The 15,962-nt window shown below is 54.5% G+C and overlaps 2 protein-coding genes across 2 annotated transcripts; both read right to left on the bottom strand.

The window, feature by feature from the left end:
• Nucleotides 1-13,885: 13,885 nt before the first annotated feature.
• On the bottom strand, nucleotides 13,886-14,149 carry B0H18DRAFT_1067370 (uncharacterized protein). The gene has a single exon (XM_048031182.1). The coding sequence runs from the start codon at nucleotides 14,119-14,121 to the stop codon at nucleotides 13,891-13,893; it is 231 nt and encodes a 76-aa protein (XP_047884655.1). The 5' UTR covers nucleotides 14,122-14,149; the 3' UTR covers nucleotides 13,886-13,890.
• A 607-nt stretch (nucleotides 14,150-14,756) lies between these two features.
• On the bottom strand, nucleotides 14,757-15,359 carry B0H18DRAFT_1129707 (uncharacterized protein; the record flags this gene model as incomplete). The annotated part of the gene is made up of 3 exons (XM_048035423.1): nucleotides 14,757-15,011; nucleotides 15,063-15,138; nucleotides 15,202-15,359. 3 exons carry the CDS (start codon nucleotides 15,357-15,359, stop codon nucleotides 14,757-14,759), a joined length of 489 nt encoding a protein of 162 aa, XP_047884654.1.
• Between the last annotated feature and the right edge of the window lie 603 nt (nucleotides 15,360-15,962).

The following is a 15,962-nucleotide window of genomic DNA, read 5'->3' as shown; positions in this document are numbered from 1 at the left end:
AAGAGCATAAACATACCGTCGGCGTTCGCACTTTTGTCCTCTCGTTGGTACATACGCCCTACATTACCTCCTACGCTGGGTTGTGCATTTGCATCGCAGACTACAGGTCGTCGCAATCCTCGCGCCGCAGACGATGGTCGACGTCCGCTCTGGCTTTATCAGTGCCCAGAATCTCTACGGAAAGGTTCACAATTCACGCTCTTCGTATGTGCGCATGCATGTCGACTCGGCTTCTTTGAAGGGGACGTCCTGCTCCTCACACAGATGCCGAACTCGAGGCAGGCGTCGCCCCGTTCAAGGACGACTCGTCGATTGCTGCCAATGCTTTCTCGAGGCTCGTCCGACTGAAGCTTGGTCTCCGCAGGGGGTGATCTACTCAGTGCTGAATGGCGTATCCACTACTGTATCTGGAAAGCTTCGAAGCGACCATTCATACCACCGCAGGAGTCGGCGAGGGTACGTGGATATCTCTGTCCGCGTCGATACTGCAGTGTCGGCCGTGCATTCAAGCACATGTACAGATTACCAGACATTCCTTTCAATCCAACGATACGACATCTGCGAGAAAATGTCACTGTATGCGCGACTTGCAGAAGGGGTGCGTCGGTCACAATCGCCCTCCAAATCCACGATCAATGTTATGAACCAAAGCTCAATCCGATTAGCACCCTCTTACAATACTGAATATTGTATCATACAAACGCGCGTGTTCCTCCATCCATCCAGCATCCAATGCAAACACAAGTCCAGTACGCCCGCCGGCGGGCCCTCAGCCTATGTTCTTGTACGCATGCTCGCCCGGCGTGCTCGTTGCTTCGCCCTCGGGCGCGACGCTCGATGCCTGCTCGTACCGCCCGCGCTCCGTCGGGTGCGCGGTGTCCCCGACGCTGGGCGGCTGCGCAGTCCGCTGGTTGCTGTTGCTCTTCGGGAGGTCCGGGCGCCCTCCGTCGCCGTCGCCGTCGCCGCTCTGCACGTCCGCGTCTGGCTTGCTCGCCACCCCGAACTGACCCTGCAATAGGAGCGTGAGTATATGCGAATGCGCGTGTGGGGCGGAGGGGACTGGGACGTACGCCGTCGTCATCCTGGGCCTGCTCCCGCCGCTTGAGCTCGCCCGTGCGCAGGTCGTGCCCGTGCTGCGCAACGTCGGGCTTGCGGAGGACCTTGCCCTTGAGCTCGTCTTTGTAGCCTGAGAGCTTGTCGCCGGTCGTCTGTTTCCGCGCCTCGTGTTAGCGTTTGCATGGAGTGTTCTGGGTGTAGAACTTACGACGCCGCGCCCGTATTCGGGGCCGAGCCCGACTGCGCCGGCGTGCAGCTGCTCGGGGTACTCGCTCTCGCCATTCTGGCTGTTCTGGCTGTTCTGGCTGTTCTGGGTGACGTCGTCGCGGCCGTCGCGGCTCGCGGTCGGTGCTGGGGAGTTTACAGATGGGGACATGGTTCGGGCCCGGGTTCGAGTTCGTGAAGTGTCGTGAAAGTGGTTTGTGTGCGAGGTCGTGAGGTGGTGAAGCCGCAAAGTAGTGAAGAACTGCTGGTGAGCATGCTGGCCATGGCCGCCCCTTTATACTGTAGTCGTACTGGTGCGTGGAGAATGACGCAGCGGGAGTGTGAAGTAACTCTATTCTTGACAGCCTCTGGAGCGACACGCGTGACGTCACCTGAACGCGCTTGTGGCGCAAACTCTGTGCACGCGTAGGCGTGCCCATTCCGGGTTCGAATCGTCGTGTCGCTACGTCATGTACTGTACACTAGGTAGACTGTACGTTGCCGTAGCAGCCCTATACACACGCGTATGTACCTACCCTTGCAGTCTTTGCTAGTACTAACTGCAGAGTCTTCAAGTTCTCGCCACAGCACTGCTGGACTCGTACATTTGGCTCGCCCATCAAGAGGCCGGAAGGGGAGTTAACGAGCGCCACGGGAGCTCGTTCGCCTCCTGTAAAGTCCTGTCCTTTTTTGGAACGTACCTTCCTTGCCTGTCAAACGTTCGCTCGTCTTCACAATGCCTCGAGTCGTCAACGCGTCACGTTTCGGTTCAGAACGTCTATCTTGATTTGCCGTCTCCCTTTCAAGAACGCGTCGCTCCAGCAGTGTACTTATAGTGGACCTAGTCGTCTGTCTTTACCGAATTTCTCCCCGGTCGTTTCGCAACTTTCGCTCGCTCGCGTCTTCAGTCTGCAAGAAGTTGCCTGCGCACCCTCGAACAATCAGGTTGGGGTGTGTCTCTGTCGACCGTCTCGTATCCCAAACCTTTCGTCCATTGCTCGATGCGTCGTCTTGAGGCCGGATCTCGCGCAGAGCTATCGAGCCGTTGGGGCACACTACTCATCCTATATGCGGCTTCAGAAACCTCATCTTCAGAGTATATGCTAGGTTCGACACAAACCACGGTGAGACTACATAGAGTATATGCTGCAACCTACCTAGCATCTACTAGCTGACAACGATCTCAGCAGTGGACCGCTCTCGGTGACGTCGAATTCGCCTCCATGTACACCATCGGACGCGGTGCGTGCAGACCCAATGCATATCTTCCGAATGACGACTTCGTCGACTGCCGAGTACATCCCTAGCGCAACCAGTCTCCTCCGCACTCTCACCTTCCGGCCACTTACCCTCACGCGTTACCACACGGAATCGCAGTCGCAACCACAATCGGGAACAAGTGCCAGGCGTTTTGCGTTCGGTACGAAAGTCCAAAGGGTACGTAAGCGCTACAGCAAGGAGTAAGATAAATAGAGCGTGGGGCAGGGCGTGACGACGAGCTGGGTGCGCTCGCGTATGTACAGCAGGTGCGTAACACACAGCACCTCGTCCCGCAGTTCGGCAGTCCTCAAGTCCATCTGCCTGAAGGGCGCATGCCGACGGGCGCGAGTAGAAGGAGACGCGCTCATGCCTGGCCATAGGAGTGGGCGGCGTCGCTGTACGGGTAGGGCGCTTTGGACTGCATGAGGCCCTGGTTGACGTCGGTCGAGGTGAGCTTGTACGGGCCCTGCCAGAAGTCGGACTCGTCCTCGAGCTGCTCGACGTACCGCCGGATGACCACCACGATGTCTGCGCCTGCATCAGCAACCCCCACAACTCGCACAGAAACGGAGACTCACAGAGGTGGACGAGGATCTCGACGGCGACGATGACGGTGGCGACGATCTTGCCCGCGGTGCTGACGTGCGTGTCGCAGTCGTCGATCTTGACGGCGCCGTTCTCGTTGACGATGCAGGAGGTGGTGATGTTCTTCTCGGAGTAGAGGGTGTAGAGGAAGAGGGCGGCGGAGACGAGGGAGCCGATGAAGAGGAAGATGGACATGAAGGAGTACGACTTGACGAACCGCCGGTTGCGCGTGATGGAGCCGATGAACCTGGGCGCGACCGCATCAGCACGCAGGGTAGAGTGGAGGAAAGAAGGGAGACTCACCCGAAGAACGACGTCAGGGCCATGAGCGTGAAGATCGAGCCTACGACGATGAGGATGATCTCGGTCCGCTTGGGGACGTTGGTGTAGCCATCCGCCTTCGTGAGGATCACTGTGCGAGCGGTGAGTGGGATATCCACAGGCCACAAATGATAGGAACGTACGGTGAACACCAAACCAGGCTATTGCAGCGAGGAAGCCCGCGGAGAGGAATGAGAGGAGGGAGAAGAGGAAGACGCCCGCGCGGACGGGAATGCAACAGCAGAAATGGCGGGACATGGCGGGTTCAGGTGCGTGCGTCACTCGATGGTCGTTTCACTCAGGCTCGTCGAAAGGCAGAAAGTCGGAAACTGGGTAAAGTCGGGCGCGCGTACAATGACTTGGAATGAAGAAAGTCTTTGCGAAATGCGCCCCGAGGAAAACGTGCAGTCAGGGGAGAAGGGAGAAAAGGAGAACGGGTGGGGAACACGAGATGGCTGGCAGGCATGACGAGGTATGTTATATAGACTCGCGTGTGGTCGCGCGGTGATCATGGCAGTGCAGCAAGCGGTGCGCTCAACAGGAGGAGGCGCACAGATGCTGGCCGCAAACCCGATCGGGCGGGCTCGCCTCCTGCTCCTCCAAAATTGGCAGTCCATCAATTCCTCGGTACGTACGGCGCTGCGCAGCCTCCGCTCTGCTGCGCCTCCCGCTGTTTTCCTCAGTCCACCAGGCTGCAATGCACTCATTGCACACTGCATATCGGTGGTACGCGCCCTTTGCTCGACGGCTGGCGACCACGATGCACTAATAGTACGCATCCCGCAGGCCCTCAAGCGTCGGGAAGGCATCACCAGCCTTGTTTCGAAAGCTTCCCCAGCGAGCCGTGCGCGCCCGGATCGCCATATCAACCGACTCGGGCTGAACTGGTGTCGACCGACCGTACTGGACGGAACTCAAGTGCACGACGAACTGTATCCGAGGAGTACCCGAGGGCGGTGCGGGACGTGCGCCATCCAAGGCTGTCTGATTCTGAAATATCGCTCATCCTTGGGCGCGCGGGCGCAGTCTGGAGGCGATGAATCCTTGGTTGTAACCCTTCATCGCTTTGGGAATGTGCTGGTTCGTGTCAAGCGGGACGACATGATCGCATTCAGGTACACCGCGCAATGCGGTACTTATGCTGGGTACTGGTATGTAGGACTCTCGGCGAGCGTTACAGTGAGGTGGTGTCTCATTCTCGCAGCTCATATGACCGACTCTGACCTCACTGCCCCCTAGACCAGACGAATGCGCTGCTCTCGAGTCAGCGCAGGTGGATGGATGTTTCAATGCATGAGGCCACAGTGGCGGTTGTGTCTCACACTAGCTCATCGACATCTGGTGAGTTGTGCGGTTTTCCCACCAATAGCACGGGCGCTGTTGTAGTGCACAGGACTGTGCACTACCGCAGCGGCATCCTACCAGGAGCCAGGGTCGAACGTTCATTGATGTTGGGCGCCATGTACAGGACGTCCTTCGGAACGTTGCGTCGTTACTTCCCTTCGTCCCCATCTCCTCGCGTCCCTCCGCACCCATACTCTTCGCACCCACGTCCGCCGCCTTCTTCTGTTCTCACATCCTTCCCTCGTCGCAATGTCTCGCAGGCCTACAGTCAACGCACGACAGACTCCCGTGGCCCTTGGCTACTGATCCACCGAGCATCGACCACCGACTGTCGAGCACGGACCACCCCCGTCCATTTCCTCTCACACTACACTCACCAACTGTCAACTACGCCCATCTACCATCCACCTACCGGTCACCGATCACCATCCACCAGTCACGCCAGAGGTCTACACTCGCCCCGCGAGATGCCGAAGCCCTCATCCGCCTTCCACTGCGCAGGAACGCGACTCGCCGTGCGAGACTCATCGAGCCATCGGCCATCCATCCTCGTGATGGCGCTGAAGTCGCTCCTCGGGACGACTCTGAAGACGGTTCTCGGGACGACCTTGAGGATTTCTCTGGAGACGATTCGGAAGATGTCGAGGTGAGTCGGAAAATGGTCCCCAAACCCACTCTGAAGATGATCCTGTAGATAACGCTGAGAACGGCCCTCGAGATGACACATAATATCGTCGTCAGATCAACTCCAAAGATGATCTGATCCTCGAGACGACACCGAAGATTGCGCGCGGTCTTGGGCCTTCGCCCTTGAAACGAGCTGAAGATGGTTCGCCGAGTTGACGACTCTGAGGACGGTACTCGAGCCGACTCCGAAGATGTATGTGAGTCGATCGAACCGATCCTGAGGGTCGCCCGCGAGGTAACCTCTGCATGATGCTTAAAACGACCCAGAAGACCGTCCTCGTGGTGGCTCTGAAGACAGCCCTCGGCCTCGAGACGATGGTCCTCGACTACTCAAACGATCGGCCTCGAGGCGACCCCGAGGATTGCCTCGCGCCTCGAGCCGACTGCATAGTACCCTGCGGGGACTTGATGCGACGCGCAAGGTCCACATCGAGACGACATTGAAGAAGGCATTCAGTCTCGAATATGAATTCAACATGGCCTTCAGGTTCGAGGATGACTCGGTCTCTAGACAAAGCCAAAGAATGCGTTTTGAGACGACTATGAAGCTCGTCCTGACGACCATAAAGACCGGCCTCGGCTCCGAGGGAGCTTTGAGGACGCGCGCTCGGGACGGTAAGGCTGCATTTGAAGTCACGCTGCAGCTGTATCGAGTCCTGGGTCCGGGTCGGGATAGGGTTGAAGCGCGAGCAGTCCTCGTCTCTCGTCCACTGGCTTGCGAGTCGTCTCACACTCTTCTGTGAACAGACCGTCTTGAGCTTTGCTAGCAAGCTTCTGGATGGACTGACAGATGACCCGCGGTAGGCTAGGACGCCCGGACGAGATCGAATAGGGGCATGCGTGTGGTGGACAAGCATTTCCGCGTCGAGTCACCCAGGGAATACTCGTGTCGTCTTCGTAATTATGTGGCCAGGCCTAGGTCAGTCTTATTATTCACATCCTGTGCGTGTATGTGCATGTGAGTTCTCGTGCAGGTCGCCAAGCTCTGGCAGAAAGTAGCTTGTCTCCGCTACAGTGTCCTTGGTATTCGTAGCTCGAAGAGCCCAGTGAGATATTATGTTCTGATACCATGATGTCGGAAACAGTGCTGACATACCTGTTGAAATGTTCAATGCTCCCTGCATATGTTTTGTGATGGCTTCTCATGGGGAATCACAAAAAGGTAACTGCTCTGTACAGGATTCATCATTCCAAACAATCTAACAAGGTGTTATACACAAGAACAAGGACAACAGACAAGGTGGAGTACATAGGTGTCATCAGCTACTGTACAACAGATGTGGCATTTGTACATACCAGCCAAATGAAGTGCTATCTGTAGTAGTACACAAGAAAAAAACCAAGGATCAACAACAATACATGATAGAGGGCATAGGGGCCAGGAACTACTGTACAACAGATACACCAACTCATCTGTACACGAAGAACACTAGTGCATCTCAACAGCCAAGATGGATGAATGGAACCCAAGCAAGGAATGAAGAATCCTTGAGGTTGTTGTACTCTGGCTTGATCCTCAGTTTTTGCATAGCATGATGAAGAGCATATGCAGCCTGGGTACTGTCCTTGGTTGCTAGCAAGTGAGAGTAGACCTCTTTGGCAACCTCAGGACCATCACAGTCATTTATGGACCACATAGTGGCAATGACACTCCTGAACCCAGCATACAGCATCCCAGCAGCTAAGTGCACTGCTTGGTTGGATAACTTTGGGTCCCCAGCAGCAGTTTGGCAAGCTGATAGGAATGCAAAGTCTGCATTTGGCAATTTCACTTGCATCAATGTGATAAGCCTCAAGTCATTATCATTCAGGATGAATGCACTGTCAGTGGGCCTTAGGGTATCCTGTGAGGCATGACAAGCAAAATGCACCCAGTTGGCTGTAGGAATCTTTGAGAGCACATTGGCAACAGAAGCTTCAGCATTCTCTAGGCTGGAGCAACTCACATCACTGTCTAGAGCCAATTGCTGGATGTGCATCCATTCCTCTTTGACATATGGAAGATTGTGAGCCCTATCATTCTCAGCCTGGCAAATACCCAATAGGTGTGGGTTGTTGTTGACCTTCTTCTGCCTAGCCATGAGCAATGCTGACAGGGTGGGTGTGTAAGATGAAATGATATAGTCAGATATCTTATGGCCTGGTTCACTTTGGGAGTAGTCTCCTGCAGCATGAATTGGAAGGAATGCAAGAGGGCCACTAACACACCACCAAAAATGTGGCAATTGGCTCTGTGGTGAAATCTGTGGAAGTGCAAGTGATCAGTCAACCATCACTATATAACAGTGAGTGACAGTAGTACTTACTGAAACAGCAAGTGCTTGCAGGATTGGTAACACAACATGAGTCCAGAGGACCTTGAGAATATCATGGAATGATTGATTCTGACAATTTCTAACAGGCTTCAGAGATGCAAGCCTCTTATCTACAGTTGCATCTGCTGACCCTTGGGCAGCATGGGTGTTAGCTACATTCCTCATGGATATGCAGAGGTTATCTATGATGCCCCATGTCATTGCTGTGAGAGATACATGCTTGACATCTTTGTTATCAGGCATGAGCACCAGAGCATCACATACAGATGCATGGTCACTAATCATCATAGAGAGCATGATTAGTGGGCACTGCTTGGCCACATCCAACAATCCAGTGAAGGGCATTGGCTTTAGGAAATGTTTGAAGCCAGGCAATTCTTGTGCATGCTGCAAGAGTGAGTCCCACTTTGCAGCTAACTTCCTGTGAGATTGAGCTGCTATCTCAACTTGAATATCTCTCACTTGGACACCATGTGATTCATTCCTTGTGAGACTCACATGTTCCATTTGCCTAGCAACCATCTTGAGCTCATTTGCCAGATACTCATCTGCCTTGAATAAATCATCCAAAGGAGATCTCAGCTGTAATAGCCTGTTCCACACAATTGATCTTCCCTGTTCAATCCATTCAACTGCTTGAGTAAGATTTCTCATGACAATGGCAACCATTGCAGCAGTACCAGCCACATCATCCAAGCTATATTGTGTAAGTTGAGCATATTGTCCTTGAATGGTCTGTCCTAGCCATACAGCACTAGGTAAAAGGCTGAACATCACTGTGAATGCCTGGACAACCTCAGGATATAATTCTTCTCCTTGTAGAAAAGCACATCGAGCCCAGCAAAGAGCAGACTGCACCCTTATACTTGGTGCTGCTGTATGACAGTATGTTGCTTCTCTGAAACATTGGATAGACTTTTGCACTGTTGTACCTGAAGCAGGAGATGGTAAATTCAGGGTCAGAATACCCAGAGCCATGAGCCTATGTGCCAAGTGTGCATGGTCCCTAGGTGTCAATTGGACTGCTTGCTCAACCCTTCTTAGTGCCTGGACCAGGTCTGATGGGTGGTTATTGAGTCTGAATCTCAGATAATAGGACTGGCCCAGATTGTTAAGCCAACCAGGCTTCCACATATTTATATCTGGAAAGTGATCAATCACAGTTTCTTGCAATGTGATAGCCTTAGATATATCAGAAGGATCCCAGAATGTCTTAAATCTGACACTGTATGCACCTCCAAGAGAGCAGAGCACATCATATCTTCTTGGCTCAGTGATGAAGGGGATCTGTAATGCCTTCTCTTTAGTGGATATTGCTTGGTCTATGATATGTTTCTTTTTATCATGCTCAAACTGAGTCATGTATGCAGCACCCAGATTATCTAAGTAAAGTGGCCTATCTAGATGACTGGCTGGTATTAGATCAGCAGCTTCCCGAAGGGCAAGGATAGCATGTTCAATATCTGGTTGCTCCCTCAGAAGGCGATAGCGGGCACTGTAAGCATTCCCTAAATTGTGCAAGCTGTGATATCTGTCATATGTAGATTCTGAGGCTTCCAACAGCAAGGTGATAGCCTCTTCAATGTCTGAGAGTGCATGTAACTGAAGGAACTGAGCCTGATAGGCATATGCTAGGTTGACAATAATGTCTACTCTAAGAGTTGATGATGTGCAGAGCTCAACCAATTTCTTGAACACTGGGATAGCCATCACAATATATGCTAAATCTCCCTCAAGGTTGTAGAGTTTCAAGAATATTTTACTCAGAAACCAAAGGTGAACATCATACAGAGTTGTGATGTCCAAAGTTCCTTGAAGTGCATTCACAAGTTCATTGATATTTAACCATTTGTGCTGTGGTGCAGCATCCACCATTGAGGCAAGAACAATGTCTGTCAAGCATCCAAACCTGTCTGGATACTTCACAGAGAGTGCCTTCTGACAGGCTTTGATAACTTCCAGCCCATGCATTTGATTGTGAGTACTCTCAAACAGTTCTTGATATGCCTCAGCAAGGGTTTTCCACAAAGCATAGAGATGAATATACCCTTTGGGAGCAATTGAGATGCCTTTTTCTAATGACTCAATTGCATCTTGGAGGTCAGGAAGCATGTGACTGGTCAAATAACACTGACAATATGCACCACCAAGGTTGGTCAGATAGCCAAATTCCTGTGAGGATATCTCAATGGCCTCTTTGAGTGAAGCAATGACTTTGTCTATGTCTGATAAAGTCTTTGAGTTGTCAAAACAGGACTGGTAAGAAGTAGCCAAGCTTGCCAGAACAGCTGGCCTACTTCCATCATCTATGGGAGTAGAATTCACTCCCTGCTGCTTTAAAAAACAAGACTTTTCAAGGTCAGACCTTTCATTTGACTCCTTGTATCTGAGATGGTATCCATGTCCTAAACTCATGTGACATGCAGCAGGAACCTCAGTTTGACCAAACAGGACAATGGCATCTGTGTAGAGCCTGATGCCTTTATTGAGGGTTTGAATATCCCTGGTCATCTCAAACTCCCCAATGCTACAATAGGCAGCACCACACACTGAGTGAGCTCTGGCATTGTCTGTCTGACCTATTCCAGAAGCATAGACCAGACAAGAACTACATTGTGCCCATATTGAAGCAATTGGGCTCTGCTTTAGCCAAGCAATAGCTCTTGAGGTGAAGAACTCAATATCTGAGACAAGTTGGCCTGCAACAAATGGTGCCAGGGCAGGAGAAGCAATAGATAACATGCTCAATGTGATGGTCCAAACTATTGAAGTCCTCAGAATCAACCAGAGTACTTGTGTACATTACTCACAGTTGACTTGGAAATCCATGCTTAGATGAGAAAGCTGTGGATCTTCCTCGAGGTGCTGTTTTGTTCTGCATGTTGCTTAATACATCTTTCGGTGATCAACAATGGCTGGGCCTACCTTCTCAATATCTGGCATGCTGCTACTATGGTTCCCGGGTCTGGAGTGTTCGTCATCGTTGCCGGTGGAGTAGCGCGACGAGTGAGGGTTCGGGAAGCGCAATCCGACTAACCCAGTCGCTCATATATACGAGGATCTTGTGTGGTGGTGTTTGCCTGTCAATAGCGTCAGCAGACGAACGGAATTTCCAAGTGTCCGGACACCTGACTGCACGCGGCGAGACCCCAATGATGCCGCCTGTCAAATACGCATGAACTGACCGACAGCATTGCCGCGCGAGCGGCGGCCAGTCGTGCGTTCCACCAACGCAACACAGTCTGTGCGCGAACGCATTCCGGACGCTGCTACGAAAGACAAGCACGAAGCTCGGTTACTGCACGGCACGCAGTCGTAAGAACGAGCGCGGGCTGGGAACGAGCTCGACGGTGCGCGGATAGACGGGGATGGCTTCGACATCAAGAACCTTACCTTCCAAGTGCCGTCACGGTGGTTCAGCGTCAAGAATCGGACCCTGCCCATTGTACACCGACAGGTCGTAGTTTGCACCGCGAATGACGGGTGTACCGAAGATGCTCCTGCGCACCAGCATGTCACTGAAATCATCTGAACGCCGACTGCAGTCAACAATGGATGACCAAGAGTCGGTAAGAACACGGCGTACATATCCATCGATGCTGCGTTGCCGGCGCGCGATCTGGCCGCAGAACAGCTGTCGTGTGGTTCAAACCGTGCTGTGCGCCATGACCGGCAGTTCCGATTGGGCGAGTAATCGCACGTGTGGCGCCGACTAGACAGAAGTTAAGACACACGACAGCCCGGCCAAGACAGCTGTCGCTGCAGCGCGTCGTCCAATCAAATTCGAAGACGACTCACAACAGTCTTCGTCGAGCGCCAGAGGTCGGGTGTCGTGGTCGGATAACGAAGGCTGCCCGTCTGGTATCTTGACATTCGTCGGGAGATGCAGCAAGACGAGTTCCGGTCGAGTAAACCGTATCTGCCACGCATACAGCGCATGAGTAGCAGGCTACCATACAGAGGCACACATACGACGAGCATTGGGCTACTGCGCGTAGAATGGGCAGCGCCGGATACTTCGTGCGCCACGCCCTGGTAGACGAGACTCTTTGGTGGTGACCTTTGACAATGATGTCAGCGGCTTTGAGAGAAGACCACTTAGTGCAACGACATCACCTCGGTAGTTTAGCAGTTCAGTAGGTCGATTAGGCGTCAGGAGACCCCGCGGTCGCGGCTCGCCCGTCCCTCAGCGCCGCGCTATTTCCCGTGCTATCACGAAGATGGTCGCGCCGCTCGTCCCCTGCAGTTGGGCCCTTCCTACCGCTTCCTCCGAGCTGCATATCGACATGGAGTGGTGTCCTAGGTCGTCATCTAGCGGCCGGTTGCGACGTATACGGCGCGACCCTTGGCGGTCGTTGGAGACGCCGCACAAATATGCAAACATACGCCCGATCGGAGGGACGTTCACAAGATGGCACCTACATACATACATCGGTGTGTCAATGACAGCACGCTGCGGAGCGAGAGAAAACCACGCGCCTCTTCGTAGGTCCTCAGTCATCCAGCGCGCGAGCTCCTCCCGGGCGACGGTGTCGTTTTGACCATCCATCGCGTGCTGGTACGAGGGCGACGCGGCACAATGTGTTCTACTGGCCCAGTGAGCGAAAGACGCTGACGGACGCAATGAGAATTACCTTGCGACTGCAAGGTTTCTGCCCGGCCAGAATTTGGGCGTGAGAATTTCCGGTTTTGTTGGCCTTGTTTGTCCCCTTCCAAAAACGACAGTGCGCTCGAAGTCATCATGATGGCAGCGACCTCCTCGCGCGGTCAGTCTCTCCAGTACTTACTGCTGTGGCCTGCCCCACCTCCATGGCAGCTTTCGAGTCTATAGGACTGGACATTCCCAGGCTATACCGGCATATTCATGTATAGAATACCTGTAGTTAGCGCAAAAGGGTGTATACATGAAAGGCCTGTACTTACCGAGGACTGCTCGCTCATGTATGAGCGAGGCGCCGTCATGTATGAACGAGGCGCCGTCGGTCGCTACCCGATATAGCAGCGGCGCCGGGGTAGCCCGGTCCCTTCGCCCGCGGCGGGGCAGCACCACTGGCGCGCGATGCAAGCTGCCCGATATGGATGAACATCGGGGTCAGTGGCATCTGAGATCAGGTACATACGATCCCGCCCTGCCTGCTACGTGGCGTCAGTTTCGGCCATGCCCGGGAGCCCGCAACGAGCCGAGCGAGCGGTGAGCGCTTCCGCTTGCCGTTTGCGACCTCCACCAGCCTCCACTCCACCGTCCCGCATCGGTCACCGACGTTGTTAGAGAACAGCGCGCATGGCAACAGCGAGCATGCAGAGATTGGCCCTGCATGCAGATATAGCCGACGCTAGCAACGAGGTGAGTGCAGACACACAGGAGCGAGCGAGCTGACCTTGTTTACAGGGCGGCGACGTGGAGATAACGCGCGTGTCGACCGCGAGGGCGTAGGGCTTATGCCTCGCATGCAAACGCAGCCCACGGACGGATCACATGGACGCGAGGGCAGGCGAGCGAGCAGGCTGAGGGGCGGGTAGGCCGACTGGCGGGCAGGCCGACGGGCATGCAGGCCGACGGGCGGGCCGGCAGACGGACAAGCGAGCGGACGGGTGGGCAAGCGGATGGATAGGAGAGCGAGCAGACGGGAAAGTGAGTAGGCGACAGCACACGCCCACCGCGAGCGTGCTAGGCGAATGCCCAGCACGCAGACACAGCCGACGGATGCACACGCAGGCGGGAAAACGGGTTCATGGGCAGGCGAGCGGGCGGACGAGCGGGAGGGGCAGGCGGACGAGCGGGAGAGCGAACGGGCGGGAGAGCGAACGGGCGGGAGGGCGGACGGGCGGGAGGGCGGACGGGCGGACGGGCGGACGGGCGGACGTGCGGACAAGTGGGCGAGCTGCGAGCAGGCAAGGAGATGAGCAAACAAGGAGACGAGTGGGTGGGCGAGTAGAAGAGAAGGTGAGCGGGAAAGTGGGTGGGTGGGCGAGTGAGAGGGCAGGCGGGCCAGAGGGAAAGCGAGCGAGAGGGAAAGCGAGTGAGAGGGAAAGCGAGTGAGAGGGAAAGCGAGTGAGAGGGAAAGCGAGTGAGAGGGAAAGCGGCGGGCGGGCCGCGGGCACAGAGTGCGGATGAGCATTACACGCACGGCGACCGCGAGCGTGCAGGGCGAATGCCCAGCACGCAAGCACGGCCGACGAACAGAAGGCGGGCGCGTGAGTGAACAGCGAGTGAGCGCGACGGTGGGCAGGGCCGGGGCACGCAACACACGCCAACCGTGAGTGCGCCAGGCGACTGCCCTACCGCCCCTGCACGTAGACACGGCCAAAATGTTAGTAAATAGAGACATTGTAATGGTAGTAATAACATGTTCTATGCATATACAGCAGCCATCGCGGCCAATCCACCCGAAGTAGACGATTCATGGCTCGCAACTCAGAGAACCACTACATAGTGTAGAAAGACATCCCTACCGAATACAAGAACAGCTTTTGTGTTGTACTGCACCTCCATATTTGTATTCCTCCGGTATATGTAACTAGGCATGTATCTAATCCCTATTGTAGCATAAAAGACATGCATACATAGTGCAAAAACGACCCGAACACGAGTCGGCGATATGTTGCAGCTCTCAGTGGGACCTTTAAACGTGTTCTGATTGGCCAGGAACAGCCCGACGACATCGGGGTTGCCCAATCTGGTGAGGCAACAATTACAAATAGACGCAAATGTTGGTTTTACGGGGGCGCCCACAAAGCTCACTCACTGCGTCCACAGCTCCTCCTCTACCCACCCCAGACCAGCCCTCGGACTAGCAAAAACAGCGGCACATTGACCAGCACGAACGGCGCGTCCGCAGGTACAAATGGGCCATGTCAGCAGGGATGAATAGGGCCGTGTCAGTGGGTACTACCAGTGGGTACGAACGGCGGCAGGTCAACAAACATGAATGGTGCGTCGGTGGGTACGAACGGCAGCACGTCGATCAGTAGAGTCGCCGCGGGCTACACGGGCGGTGCCATGCGTGCCGCGATCATCGACGGCGTCGACTGCAGCTCGTACGTCCCTTCCTCCTCTTCCCAAACATTGCCGCTAACATGTCGATTTGTCGCAAGGATGACCATCTCAGCCTCCATGGGAGGCTGCGTGCGTATTGCAGCTGGTTCCTCCAGAGCCTGCAAGCCATTGTACACGTCCGTGAGTCCGAGGTCGGCGGGTGCAGCGCGGATTCTGTCGAACATGGCCTGCGTCGGCGCGGGCTCGGTGGAGGTGAATGAGGCTTACCCGCCATCACAGCTGTGGTACGTAACGCTCGCCATCCAAAATCTCCAGCTCTTTGCCATCCCGCGCACGGAGTCGCTCGCCTGCGCGAGCGCGACCTGACCTCTGCACGGCTCTATAGTATATACGTTCTTCACGAGCCCATGACTGCTGCACGACCTCACCAACATGCACGCCCTCGTGCTCACCACGGGTATGCTCGGCTGCAGGACACCGCAGATTCTTGAGAGTGTCGTGGATGTCGTGGAGGAGCGCAAGCGTGGGACGGAGCATATGGAGGATGTTGAGCTTGCGGGGATGCTCGCGAGGGATTTTTTGGTGCCCATCCTGGAGCACAGCACACTGTACATCATTGATACTTATACTAATATATATTGTTTCTACTATTGCGCTGTTTGTTAGGGTGTGACGAATTGTCAGGGCCTGAAACATACCAAACTGTAATCGTGAGGGCTGCCGCTTTATGACTCGCCTTCGCACAACACTGGAATTAGTAAATAGCATTGCAAAGAACAAAAGTTAATCTAGTGTTTGTCACAGAGCGCAACATACAGCGTGTATGTCATGGAGCACGACATACACACTATATACGGCACCATGCCTAGCCCTAGAACATGTCAGATCTCACTGATCGTACATCACGATCGTTTTCGCCCGATGGCGCGAAGAGCGCGCGACAGCACCTATTTTGGGTAGGCGGCGGCGGCGCCGCGAGCTGTCCCCGGCACCGGGTGACCTAAGCTGTCCCCAAAGGGCAGCTGCCTCTTTGGGTAGTGAGCACGGCGCCTCGCTTATACATGAGCGAGTGGCGGCTCATGTATGAGGAGCAGCCCCCGGTAAGTACAGGCCTTTCATGTATACACCCTTTTGCGCTAACTACAGGTATTCTATACATAGGCCTGCCAGCACCTGGTGACATTCCCTGTCAT

Source organism: Fomitopsis serialis (assembly GCF_022376445.1).
Source record: "Fomitopsis serialis strain Sig1Antser10 chromosome Unknown B0H18scaffold_420, whole genome shotgun sequence".
NCBI lineage: Eukaryota > Fungi > Basidiomycota > Agaricomycetes > Polyporales > Fomitopsidaceae > Fomitopsis > Fomitopsis serialis.
This window is presented reverse-complemented; position numbering and strand designations above follow the sequence as displayed.